This window comes from Xiphophorus couchianus, chromosome 21 (genome assembly GCF_001444195.1).
Source record: "Xiphophorus couchianus chromosome 21, X_couchianus-1.0, whole genome shotgun sequence".
In the NCBI taxonomy this organism is placed as follows: Eukaryota; Metazoa; Chordata; class Actinopteri; order Cyprinodontiformes; family Poeciliidae; genus Xiphophorus; species Xiphophorus couchianus.
In genome coordinates, this window is record NC_040248.1 from 5,101,049 (window position 1) to 5,114,746 (window position 13,698).

The window sequence follows — 13,698 nt, forward strand, 5'->3', positions numbered from 1 at the left end:
ATACACTTTTATTAGTAAATAATATGAAAAATGCCGAATATAAAGACTTATTAGATTAAGAATAATAATAAAGATCTCCAAATAGTGTAGAAGCTAGAAGCTCCTTTCAGTGGAAACTCCATAGCCTATACAATATGTTTTACAAAAACAAAATTATTTGATATCCTACAACTATAACAGTGTATTAGGGCTACTGTACACAGCAAAAAAAAAAAGGAAAAATATCTGAGCTTGAAAAGTCAAAAATTTGATTTTCTTTTTTTTTTTTAGATAAATCTCAGAAATTTTCTAGAAAAAAAAACTTGGAAATTTGTGAGTTTCAAAAGTTGATCATTTTTGACTTCTGAAAATTTTCTGTTTCAAAAGGGAAACATTTTCTAATTCAGAAATTTCTATGTTTTTTCTTAAAGATTTCTGAGATTAATTTTAAAGTTTCTGAGTTTCTTCTCTCAAATTTTAAATTTTTGGAGATCAGAAATTTCCTTGTTTGTTTTTTTAAAGAAAATGTCAGAGATGAATCTTAAAATGTCCATGTTTTTTGGCAGAAATCTTTTCCTGCTGTTTTTTTCTATCTACAATGGCCCTAAAACACAGTCAATACTGTTTTATTTGCTACTTTCAGAATTTATTTACTGCGTGCATAACAAATATAGTAACTGCTATGCAACTGTCAAAGTTATTTAACTATACCACTTCTGAGTTTTTAGCTTTTAAAAGGCACCTTTTCCAAAGTTTGTAGAAGATCCACAAATTTTTTTTCCCAAAAACTCCCTCTGTTGATGTTAGCTTAAAAAAACTTTGATACTGTTAGCATTTTCCTAACTATTTTCCTCCTCACTAAACTTGCGATCAGAAATGTCTGTATGCAAGGAAACTCTGAATATAGAAAACGGAAACTAGATGAACTGTTTCTACTGTAATGTGAGGCTCTACCATAGCGGTGGCTTCAGTTTGAACAGCTTCTCAGCCGCTTGAGTAGCTTTGGGAATATCGCTAGCTAGCATGCTAACGGTGAAGAACTGGCCCACGTCCCAGTAGTTGTTCATTTTCTCCAGGGAACCTTTTCGCCCCAGCAGGCTGTTTAATCTCACACCTAAAAACAAAAATAAACAGTTAATAAAACCACTAATCTGCTGAGAAGAAGACACAACTACAACACAGCTTTGATTTAGTCCAAATTATCTCCTGCAAAATGTTTTTATGCTGACCACTTTCACCCTGACAGCTCTATTTATGAAACACAAGAAAATCAAAACAAATTACACTTCAACAAAAGGAAACATCAAGTAAGATTTCTACATTAATACATTAAGATTGAATTATATATGAATCTCTAAAAGAGAAATTTGTGCTTCACCTAACTTTGGGTAAGCAGTTTGTTATACAATTAAAATTTATGAATTTGTATAAGAAGAATATTTTAATTATATCTTTTATTGCTTTGGAGAAAATGACAAGTTCAAATACACAAATTTGAAAGCTATTAAAGCTAAACCAGTTGTAACATATATTTATCATTTCAAATGGTAAAATAACATATTTAAATAGAAGGAACATGAATACATTTAAATTGTCCTTGTTCTTTATATTTATGACTAATAGTCTAGATAGTCTGAAAGTTATTTTTACTCTAATAATGTAATTTAATTGTAAAAACTGAAAGACAATTGTTCTGCTTATTTTATTTTTTATCTTTGTTACCTATTTGGAGCAGTTGACTATTTTAAAATATGACAGATTATGACTAAAATAACTCTGCGACTTTCTGTTGGTAAATAACATTCATGACATTTACATTCACCACATTTCTGTACAGCAAACTAAAATCAGATAATTGTAAAATTACTAAAAATCCTCTTATTGTCAAGGTAGTGACCGTCTTTTGCATCCAAAAACATAAAGAGTCTAACAAACCATTTTAAACACAGCTGGACATTCACACAAATAAAAAACTGCCATCAAAGACAAACAGCTTTCGAAATTAACTTGTATGCTTAAAATCAACAGATTCTGTGACTCTAGGAAATAAATTAAATGGATTTCATGTCACCTATTTTTCTCAGTTCAATGGAGCTCTCAAACTGCTGGCCAGCGACGATGAGGAGGACAGCCAGGTTGATGCCAGAGTAGAGAGTGGGCTGCAGTTCAAAGCCCTTTCTGTACCTGAAGACGAAGCAAAACAAAACATATAAATAGATTCTATGAAGAAAAGAGAACCATTTTCAAAATGAGTCTTTTCTTACCACTGTATGGCATTATCTCTGTTTACAGTGTCTTTGCAGTCCGAGTCGAGGAAAATGTCCTTGTAGATCCGACCACAGAGGCAGAACATGTCCGGGGCGGGATGTTCACTCGTCTGCAGCACCTGGAGCATCACTCTGAGAGCCTGCTCCCGGTCTCCAAGACTGTTCCTCCTGTAAACATTCACAGTTTTAAATATAAAAGCCTGACCTGTCAGGTGAGATTCCTGAAAGTTATGGTTACTTTAAAAAAAAATTTAATGTAACATACTCTAAATTAGTCATTGGTTTGTAAGTAGAAGAATATTATGGAAGGTTAATAGATGGGTCACTTGTTGGAGTGATGCTATAAATAATGGGATTAAAAAATATATATATTTGAAAATCTCTAAGTGACCAGTTTAAAAAACAATATATCCTTTACTGGAAATGTACCAGTGTCATCAGCAAAGTGGCAAATGGAAGCAAATAGGAAGACATGACAATAACCATTAATAATAGAATAAAAATTAGTCAGAATTATGAGATTAAAGTCAAAATTCTGAGAAAATGTCAAATTCTGAGATTAAAGAAAGAATGCTGAAAACAATTTCACAATTCTGGAATTAAAGTAAAAAATTCTCATTAAAAAAAAAAGTTTGCTTTTTTATGAGGCGCTAGTCCTCTTCTGTATTTTTAAGAACTGCAAAATAAGTCAAAACGTCTCCAGATTTTATAGGAAGCTTGAATTTTCTGCATCTTAGTCTGGTCTTTAATGCTCCGACAAGTCACAAGAAACCCAACTAAAACAGCCGTACTGCTTACAAAGAACACAACATTTATTTTTAGTAAAGTTTTAACTATTTCGTCACAAAGGAAAAGCATAACATGGGTATTATTTACCTATTGAGAGCAAAGGCGTAGTGGAACTGGATCATGGGTTGGGTTGCCAGATCACAAGTAGGCAGCGTCTCTAGAGTCTCCACAAGCTTAACCATAGCATCGTAATCCTGTTTATCAGTTCAAGACAAACATAACCAGGTGAAAAATAAATTTTAAAAAAACTTTAAAAAAATAAATACGACACAACCATTTATTTTCATTTAGGATTAAAAATAATTTCGCGTATTGTCATTTGAGTACCTGTATGTCTCTGTAGGAAAACAGCAGGTTCATGACGATGTCCTGCGTCAGGACCTCGGTGTTGTCCATCCTGAGTTTGATTCGGGCCAGCTCCTTGGCCAGCTCCTCTCCCTGATACTTCTCCCTGGCTTTCCGGATGTCATTCAGCAAGGTGTCCTTAAAAGATGCGCTGAAATAAAATATGGATGGGTTGAAATTGGAGCGAAAGAAAATCCTGTAAAGTTAAAAATGGCGGATAAATATCGCTTCAATTGAAATGGGAAGGAAAAACTTTAACTGTTATAACTGTGGACCGTCGCCTGTTCCCGGTTCAGTATTTGTGGATTTTGCTGTAGAAGGAAACTATTTGTGGAAAATCCGCCTGTTTAATTTAGTTTTCGTCGAGCATATCTAAAACAAGAAAAAGCAGATTGGAAAGTTGACGTAACTAGCTACAATGCTACTTGACACGCTATTGGCTAGCGTTTGCAAAGCAGCCAATCCAGGAGCGCCGTATCTTTTAGCTCGGTGCAGATTGGCTGAACTCCGAGGAGTGGCGGATAAGAAAGACGTTGATGTTAGACTCTGCGGTAGTGCTAAGACTGTTTACACAATACATATTCACGTATATTTGGTGTTTGAACTATTAAAATGGACAGTTTTTAGAGTATGTCTAACGTATTCATGGAGTTTAGCTGCTTGTGGGCATTTTTGGCTGTTAACTCATGCGAATACAGGGGTTAAATGTCTTAACTGCTTTCTTGTTTGAAATAAAAATGTCTGCTCAGACAAGAACACAGACATTCCCCAAAGGTACCAGTAGGTGGCAATAAAATCAAAGTTAAACATGTAAACAAAAACACACCCATTATGACCAGAGGGAGTGATTCTCAACAATGATGATTTATTTTGTTTACATTATCATTATCTTTTTCAGAACATTACCAACGTTTAGCTGCAGAAAGGCCGAAAAACAGCTATTTTTCTGGTGTTTACCACATAATCAATACACAAAGTGCAAAACTGAACAAAAGTGTAAAGGCATATTTCAGATTTTTTTGGAAGTAGGATTTATTTGAGAAGTTATAATGTGCTACTTTTACCTACTGTTAAAAAACTGTCTTAGCACCTTAGAATAACAAGGTTGTTCCCACAGGCTAAAGTACAGATGCCAAACTCGAGGCCTGTGGGCCAAATCCGGCACGCCATAACGATTTATGTGGCCCTCTGCCATACACATTGAACTTTAAGATAACAGTTGTGCACTTAAATATTATTTTACCACTCAAATCAATTCAGTTTTTATTTGTGTAGAACCAAATTACACCAAAATGAAAAGATGTTAAATGTTATTGCTACATTTTAAGAAGTACTCATTAAAAGTAGAGAAAACAATAACATTTACCAGATTGTTTACGAGTAATTTTATCAGTAGATTCTGCCAAAACCAACCTTTTCAGGACGTTCATGATCTTAATGGGGCAAAAAATAAAAATGAGTTTGACACCCGTGGGCTAAAGCTAACGGCTAGTTAGCATCATTGGTTACCTTTATTGCAGCGGCACACAAAAGAAATTCATGCCGTTTAACTTTTCCTGATGCAATATCAATAAAAATGCCTAAGTTGGGCTTTTTGTGATTAAATATTGTTTTGAAAAAAACTGTTACGTGTTCTTTTAAAGTTAATTGCTTTTAGGATAATATGTGTTCAGTTTTTGACTGAAATATTAGTTCTTCCTCAGCAAAAGAAATCAAGCTGAGTCCAACTGGTTTGAGAAGATTTGTGAACATCAATTTCAAATGTGCCACACAGTTAGTTTATAGCATCAATATTGTGAATTCTGGTCTTGTTACCATTTTATTTGTGCAAAATCACTGTATAAATATATATTTTGAGTGTAGTTGTTCATTATAATTGGAGGAGAGAAGTGTTTTTGTTCCTGTCTCACCATGATGTCACATGGATGTCCTTCAGGAGGCTGGTGAAGCGGTCTGTCAAGGGGACGCACAGCGGCCCCAACAAGTTGTCCCAGCTGGGCTGCATGTACTCGCTAGCCCTGCGCTGTGCGTCGCTCTCACAGCACATATACTCATGGTTAGGAGTCACAATGTATGGAATGAAGTAGTAATTACCGCTGGAAGCCTGGAGGATGAGAGGGGGCGATGTTTAAAAGATAACGAGGAAATCACAGACTAAGTAGTAGCTTTCAAAAACCTGCAAATGCAGATGTAATAGAGTTACAGTGCAGGTAAACACACAGAGGGCAGGTGTGAAGGGACTCCCAGGTGGAGGAACAAAAGACGGAAAGAAGATTAGAAGGTAATTAATGACGGGATCAGAGAAACATCATGATATCATCAGCAGGTTGGCACAAGAAGGCTCTGAAAAAGCCAAACAAACCCTCATTTTAATTAGCACCACGCTAAAGCAGGGGTGTTCAAACCTTTGGACACTGAAGTCACAGAATGTTTAGTATTCTTAATTGTAATTGCAAAAGCTATTTACATTTTTTATTTTTTATCTGCCAAAAAAACAACAAACTAAACAGAGTATTCCTAGTCAGATTTCTGCAGACGAGTAAATTAGTAAATTATTTAAAACACAAAAAAGTTTTTAAAATCTGCAGGTTTTGGCATATAAAAAAAAGAGATAAACCTTTCATCTTTTTCAGATTCTTTGTTTTTTTTAACAACAAGAACAGGATGCAGCTCACTCTTGCTTTATTTAAACAAATTTATATAAATTTATTCAACTAAACTAAAAGTAAAAACCTGGATGAATACTTTGCGCTGCACCTCACCTGGCACCAGTGAAAATTTCACCCCAACATTGTTTTTAAATGTGGATCTTCATCAGCTGCCTGAACTGGGAAACCAAATTTATCCTGGACATTTCTGAACGTATGTAACAGCTGATATTTAAACACACGGTCACATCGCTACATGTGAGGACATGGAGCCATAAATCATCACATGTAGCACACTATTGGCTAAGAAAAGAACAAGTTCCAACATGCTAACAATGTTCCACACAGGAATGGACAGTCGGCTGATAGAGCCCCTTTTAGATCAGAGTTCCTCAATAAACATGCAAAAGCGTTATGGGGGTTAGAACCACAAGATGCTTCACAGAAACACAAAACATCACAGGAAAAGAAAACATAAAAGGAGAATAAAACTGATTAAAAGCCACTCTGAGCAAATCGATCTTTAGATGCTTCTTAAAAGAATGAACAGAGTCACGACAGCGCCATGATGGAGGTAACGTATCGCTCTAAAGGGTTGGTAACAGGCTTTAAAAGAAAGGACTAAAAAAATGTTAAATGGTAGCCAATGTAAAGAAATTAAAACTGTAGTGACATGATGTTTGTTTCTTACTAATTATGAACTGCATGGAGACTGTTAAGATCTTTCTTTTACGACCATAAACAGGATGTTACAATAATCAATAAGAGAAGAAATAAAAGCAAGAATTATCATCTCTAGTTCAACTTTAGACACCAAATTTGAAATATTTCTTAGCTGAAAGAAGCAGTTTTGAGGGAATCGCACCAAGAAATTGTTTGATCTGAGCTATTTGATCCAAAAAATTTTACCATTTGATATGACTGACAGTTTTTCTTGGAGGACACTTTTAGATATTCAGATATTCGTCGAGGCCTTCATTTGTTAGTACTTGCTGTTTTGAGGAACTCTCTGCATGCTTTGCTGCAGGCAGGGTACCTACTTTATTTCTCAGTCCAGAGCCTCGGTACTCTGGAGGGAGCTGAGTCCAATAAGGGAAGCCTAATGCTGGAGAACGACTGGCCTACTCCATACAAGCAGAGAAACACAGTACAATAAACACCAATGTCTGGGAAAACCTGCTGCTAACAAGCTGTCAGGACTCTGTTTGGCTGAATGTAGTGAGAAAGAGAGGCGCAGTTCCACGAAAGAAAAGCAAGTGGACAAGCATTCCTGAATGCATTTCAGCACCAGAGGACTGACTGCACATGTCATGGATGCTTTTCCTGGAAACACTGTGTGCACATAAATCACACAAACATGCAGAAACTTACTGTGTTTTTCTGTGCAACCATGTCCTGCGAAGAAACACAAGAAAGAGCGAGTGTATTTCAGAGCATGGGAGGTTCTAAGGAGACCAGGCTGTGCAGCACACACAGATCTGGAAATAACTTCCTGGATCACTTTGTTCTGAGGCGGTGTGATGGAATGGCATTCATGCACTCTGGTTACATTGAGGAGCGTTCACGCGTACCTTCAGCGACTGGGCCGTGTCCGGGTCGGTGTCATGGTACAGGATGACGTTGTTGGCCATGTCGAAGCTTTCCCTCACACCCAGGTGGTAAAACAGCGATGGCTGCCGAAACACGTCGCTCATGTCAACGACGGCGATATCTGGAACAAGCCGGCAGCAGGTGATTACTAGAAGAAATCTAATTTCCTTTTAGCAACTCAACAACCTGCGACCACCATAGTTGAGTCAAAGAAAGGGTCTGAGTAAGATCCCAGATTAAATTCATAATTTGAGCATTTTTATACTTCCATTTGGGCGCCTTTTAGAACCACACTGCCTTTTTTGGCAATAAGTGAATGTTTTTTGGTGTCTGGAAAATGAGTCGTTTCAAAAACCAAAATCTGCCGGCGACGTTACCTAGCAACCCTAGCCAAGCCAAGCCCGTTACCTAGCAATCCCAGCTGAGCTTACAGAACATTTGATTGGCTGGTTTTACAGCTTTATGCACTGTACACTGCAAAAACACAAAATCTTACAAGTAGTTTTAGGCTAGTTTCTTGTGCAAATGTCTTTGTAAACTTAAAATAAGACAAAACTAACTTACAAGTAACTTTTCAGCAGGATTTAGGAGTTTGTTTTAAGTCAATAATTCCTTAATATTGACGACAACATACTAGTTCCATTGGCAGATTATTTTACTTTTAGGAAGAAATTTTTCCCATGTTATAAGTGAAATAATCTGCCAATGAAACAAGTAGTTTTTCATTAATATTAAGGAATTATTGACTTCAAACAATCACCCAAATCTTGCTGAAAAGTTACTTATAACTTAGTTCTGTATAATTTCAAGTGTACTGAGAAATTTTCACTGGAATCTGTACCAAAAATACTTGGCAACGTGTCTTTTGCAGTGTACAACGGCTGCTGGAAAAGGTAAGTGTTTTGCTGTTGGCTTTCCATCCAGTGAGCATCTTTGTTGGCTGTGCAGGAGGCTCCACTTCTGCCTTTCAAAGATATATGTAGAACGGTTCATTCTTTTTCTTGCTGAGCTAGCATGACATTCAACATTTAACAGGTCAGTCTGAGTGTTTTTACATTCTCTGATTGTTACATGGTCTCAGTAGAATTTGTCCTTAAAATGTCTTAAATTAATGTCTCCAAAATTAAGGTCTCCAAAATTAAGGCCTTAAAATGTCTTGGATTTGTTTTTAAAAATCAAGTTATACTTAAATACGTTATTCATAGGTCTTAAATTTTCTAGTAGGACTATTTAACTTTGTATATTATATGTGTTATATTTTTATCGCAGAACTTTTCTGTCAGACATCCACGTTGATGGTTGAGACTACCGCTGACTCACTGATAACATATTCTTGCTGTCTGGCTAGTTAACTAGCTAGCTTTTTTGCATCTATTGTGGGTAAATTGATCGCCAGTTGGCTGGTAAAAGTTCTATACATCTTCTGTGGAGATACAAGTCTTATATTTCATTCATAATGGTCTTTAACAGGTCTTTAAAAGTCTTAAATTTCAGTTGGTGTAACCTGCAGAAACCTTGTTATAACCAGAATGATTCACAGCTGTCATAAATGTTTTTCTTGAATAATATTTCTTACTGTAGAATGATTAAATTTAATTAGTTTGGAAACTCTCATATTCTATTCCCTAAAGTATTTCCTTCTTTGGCAGTGTGTTAGCTAGAAAAACTACTAAAACTCTTTTTTTATAGAAGTAGTCATACAGGTGAAGAGCAAGAGTACCAGGCTGCTAATTTCCCACTTAAATTGTACTAAAGCACCAATGGAAACCGCTTTTTCTGGTGACTTTATCAACAGCCGTGGGAACTCTTGGTTTTCTATGTCTGTAAAAACAAGCAGCTTCTATTTTTTAGTGAAGAAATGAGCAGATTCCTTCCTGGAGCAGGTGGTTCCAGATTCCAGGAAATCATGTAAATGAATCAAAAACTATGTCAGCATGAGTGAAGAGAACAAGAACAAACATGCAGACATGCTTTCATGTACAGGCAAAATTAATAAGAACAGTCTGCCAACGACTTCCCCACTTAAAATTAAGCATAAAGCTTTCATTAAAAGCATATATCATACATTATTTATGATTTTATTAATCAATAAAAACATATTTATTGACACTGCAAGAAACAAATCTTTGTTGCAATAGCTGTCCAGCTGATATTTATATTTGGAGACTATCTCTGAGTTTTTAACGTTGCCTTTATCTTTAGCTCTCTGCACAGATTCTCTGTCTGTAATATAAATGTTGCTCCTGGATTGGCTGATTTGAAAACGCCACCCAATAGCGTGTCAACTAACATTTACTTTCCAATATTTTAGATATTTTCTATGATGAAATCTGCTCATTTTTGACAAACAATTCCAAGAAAATTCCACGGAAAAATCTGCGAATGAACTGTGAATATGTGATGGACCACCTGAAATATTTTTAATTAAAAAAATAAGGGGGCCTTTTTAACATCCTTCCTTGTTCTGCTTCGCTCCCTTACAGTTTTCCTTCTCTTCATCAAAGAAGATACTGTATCTTTGGCTGAAGACTCATAATTAAACACTGAATTCAGCCAAGATCCACAGATTTACTGCAGGATAAACTTTTCCTGGCTTTCTGTCGCTGCTTACTAAGAAATTCAGCAGAAGCATTGTTGAGGTGGTTAATCATGTCTACGTTAACGTGCTCTGACAAGTCAGAATCTACCCTGGGGGAAGACTCATCTTTTCCCTTGCTTGTCTCCCTTAAAGGCGATTTATTGTGAAAAATTCACATTTTGCACGTGTTTGTACTTCCATTTGCGACTCAGTTGCTTCTGGAAACAGCACAAAAAGTTTAAAAAATTATTTTTAACTTACTGAGAAGACTTCTTTTTTCACTACGAGTTGTTAATGCTTTATGGTGTCTGGAAAATGAGCCGTTTCAAAAGAATCCCAATTATAAAGTCACATTTGACAGGCACTGTCCAGTTACCTAGCAACCCCAGCAAAGCTCAGCCCGTTACCTAGCAACCAAAGTTGAGCTCCAGAATGTTTGGTCAGCTGGTTTTACTGCTGTGTTTTTCTGTACACTGGCTGCTGGAAAAGACGAAATGTTTGGTTGTCGAGCCAAACAACATTCTGGTTGTTTGTGCAGAAGGCTCTACTTCTGCTTGTCAGAGAGGTAAGGTTGTATAATTGCACATCTGTTTGCAGCCATTTTAATGTGCAGATGTAAACAAAAGACTAAAATCTCACTGTCTAAGAATAATCTTTGTGCAAAAACTATATTTTGTATAAATTATAGACCAATCCTAGTCTGTTCAAGGAAGCACAATAGGTCACCTTTATATCGCCACATGATACTGATAATTTTTTTAGCTTATCCCATGGAGATTTATCATCTTACTATCAGTTCTGGGAGCCTGTGCAACTAAACCTTGTATCTGTGGCCATGTTGTCTGCAGCAGAGGTGTGGACAATATCACAGGGTATAAATAGCTGCCAATTAGGAGCAGCTCTGATTTCACTGCGTAGATCTTTGAAGACAGAATGGGGAATCACGTAAATTTAAGTGAAGAGTTAATTCTGTTTACATAAGGGTTGCAGGATTAATAGCATTATTGGGAGATGAGAATATAATGCAAAGGGAACAAAGCATTGAGAGGACAGAAGTTATTTGGTGTTATAGAACCAAATAACACAAAATCTTACCAAGTATTTCTGATCTAGTTTCCAATGCAAATGTCTTATTACACTTAAAATAAGACAAAAACTTACAAACAACTTTTCAGCAAAATATAAGAGCTTGTTTAAGTCAATAATTCCTTAATATTTATGAAAAACTACTAGTTCCACTGTCAGATTATTCACCTAGCGAATGGGACAAATGTCTTGTTATAACTGAAATAATCTGCCAGTGGAACAAGATTTTCATCAATATTGAGGAATTATTGACTTTACTTTGCATTTTTTGCTACAAATGATCAAACGCTCACTATGCTTCTGTATTTTAGGCAATAAAATGTTAATTTTCTTATTTTTTTAAAAACAAAATGAATTCTATGTTTATTTACATTTTTATGTATTTTTAGCATTGTATAAAATATGTTTAAGTGGTTAAGTGAAAATCTGCAGAATTCTGCAATTTTTTAATCTAATTACTGAATTAATTGTCGAAGTATTAATAAAACAATTTATTACTAAGACAATGTTAGTTGCAGCCCTAGATGGATGGATGAATAAATGAATGGATGGCTAAGTTGCTGGATGGAGGAACTGATCGATGGATGGGTGGAGGAAAACAGAACATTTTCTTCATTCTTCTTTTTCTTCTCTTGAACATAAATACATTTCCAGAACTCCAGGGTGTGTAGAACCTAGAGTTCTGCTCATTTCTGGGGTCTTGAATAAAGTTTTCATCAGAAAGAACAAATTCTCATGAAAAAAACAGAAATTATAAGGTAAATCGCAATATTTTTATTTTTATTTTAGAAAAAACATGAAATTTTCTGGGCTTTAAAAGTCAAAAATGTGCTAGAAAAAACTCAAAATTCTTTTAATTAATCTCAGAAAAGTTCTAAGAAAAAGGAGAAAAATATTTTTTAAAATTAAGAAACCCTTAATTTCTGAGTTTGAACATGTGCTAGAGAAAACTAAGGAATTTTGATATTAATCTAAAAAAAAAAATTCTAATAAAAACAAGAAAATCTCTGAGTTCCAAAAGTCCAAAACTTACTGCAATATATATATATATATATATATATATATATATATATATATATATTATTATTATTATTATTAATATTAATATTATTCTCAGAAATGTTCTACAAAAATTAAGGGAATTTCTAAGCTTGGAGAGTCAAAAATTTGCCAGAAAAAAAGTAATTTCGAGTTTTGAAACTCAGCAATCGCCAAGTTTTTTCCCCAAAATTTCTGGTGGTTTCGCCCCCCGAACAAAGTAAAACGTTGTTTTAAAATAGAAAAATAGACGCACTGACTGATTACACTTTTGATTTGCAGCTGTGAACCCAGATCGGTTCCGACCAGAGGAACCCACCTGCGTCGTAGAAGCTGTCCAGCACCGCAGTCTCTCCAAAATCCAGCCGTCCGAAGGTGACGGTGGTGAGCAGGGCGCTCTCCGCGTCGCAGGCTCTCTGCAGGCACTGCAGCGCCCCGGACTCCGGGCTGCTGGCCATCACCGCCTTCAGCCCGTCGTTCAGGACGTAAACAACCCGCAGGGAGCGCTGCTTGGCCGGCGGGCTGGGGCTGGACACCTCGCCGCGCTCGGACGCGCACACCCCGGCTGTGTGTTCCCCCGCCATATCGGCGACCTGCGCGCTCTGACCCTGATCCATGGCGAAGAGAATCCGCTGTTTACCTCCTTCCCTGTCTGCCCGTCCCGTCCTCTGCCGGCTCACCAGCGCAGCACCTGTCCTGGCCGCAGAGGAGCGTGTCTGGGGTTGTCCTCCTGCATCTCCACCTCATTAACTCACACCGATTATTTCGCACCAGGACGCCCGCTTTTCCAGCCGACTGGATCCGGCCAGATGAGGAAACGCAGAAGGGGGGGAGTCTCATGAATTCATGAAGTTTAATTGTTACTCTGAGGGGTGCAGGTCTGTCTGGTTTAAAGTTTCCAGAGTGGGAGGCGGCTGACTGAGCCTGCTGGCCAACTCTGAAACGTTATCGCTGCTATGCTGTCTAAATATATAACTCCGTCCTTCTGGACTAAACACAGACAGGGGCGCTTCTTGCATGAACATGGTCCGGGGTAGGCGCATCCTTCTGCCACCAACCACACATCAACTCCTTCCAACAAGGTTATTACACAAAAATAAGAAGAGTAACTTATCTGAAAAAAGAGAACCAACCAAAGTAATAAAATAATCCTGATCCCACCTACACTGTATTTTGTGATTTTGTCTCAACTTCACCAAAGAAAAAATAGGAACCTTATCCCATACACTGCAAAACCGAAACTTAAGTATTTTAGTCTCGTTTAGTGCAAATATCTTATTACACTTGAATCAAAACAAACCCAATTTACAAGTAACTTTACAGTAAGATACAAGAGCTTATTTTACGTAAATAATTCCTTAATATTGATGACAAAGTT

General features: G+C 36.6%; 1 protein-coding gene across 2 annotated transcripts in view; it reads right to left on the reverse strand.

Moving 5' to 3' along the window:
* map3k15 (mitogen-activated protein kinase kinase kinase 15) overlaps positions 1-13,460 on the reverse strand; it is a 36,470-nt gene extending 23,010 nt beyond the window's left edge. The window contains exons 1-10 of one of the 2 annotated variants that reach the window (XM_028004926.1): positions 12,640-12,937; positions 7,600-7,739; positions 7,400-7,423; positions 7,069-7,149; positions 5,291-5,484; positions 3,363-3,531; positions 3,123-3,229; positions 2,244-2,414; positions 2,051-2,163; positions 934-1,093 (exon numbers count right to left, since the gene is read on the reverse strand). In XM_028004926.1, coding sequence (XP_027860727.1) covers positions 934-1,093; positions 2,051-2,163; positions 2,244-2,414; positions 3,123-3,229; positions 3,363-3,531; positions 5,291-5,484; positions 7,069-7,149; positions 7,400-7,423; positions 7,600-7,739; positions 12,640-12,937 — 1,457 coding nt within the window. Of the gene's footprint in view, positions 1-933; positions 1,094-2,050; positions 2,164-2,243; positions 2,415-3,122; positions 3,230-3,362; positions 3,532-5,290; positions 5,485-7,068; positions 7,150-7,399; positions 7,424-7,599; positions 7,740-12,639 lie in introns of both variants that reach the window. The other variant, XM_028004927.1, reaches the window with a different exon arrangement.
* Between the last annotated feature and the right edge of the window lie 238 nt (positions 13,461-13,698).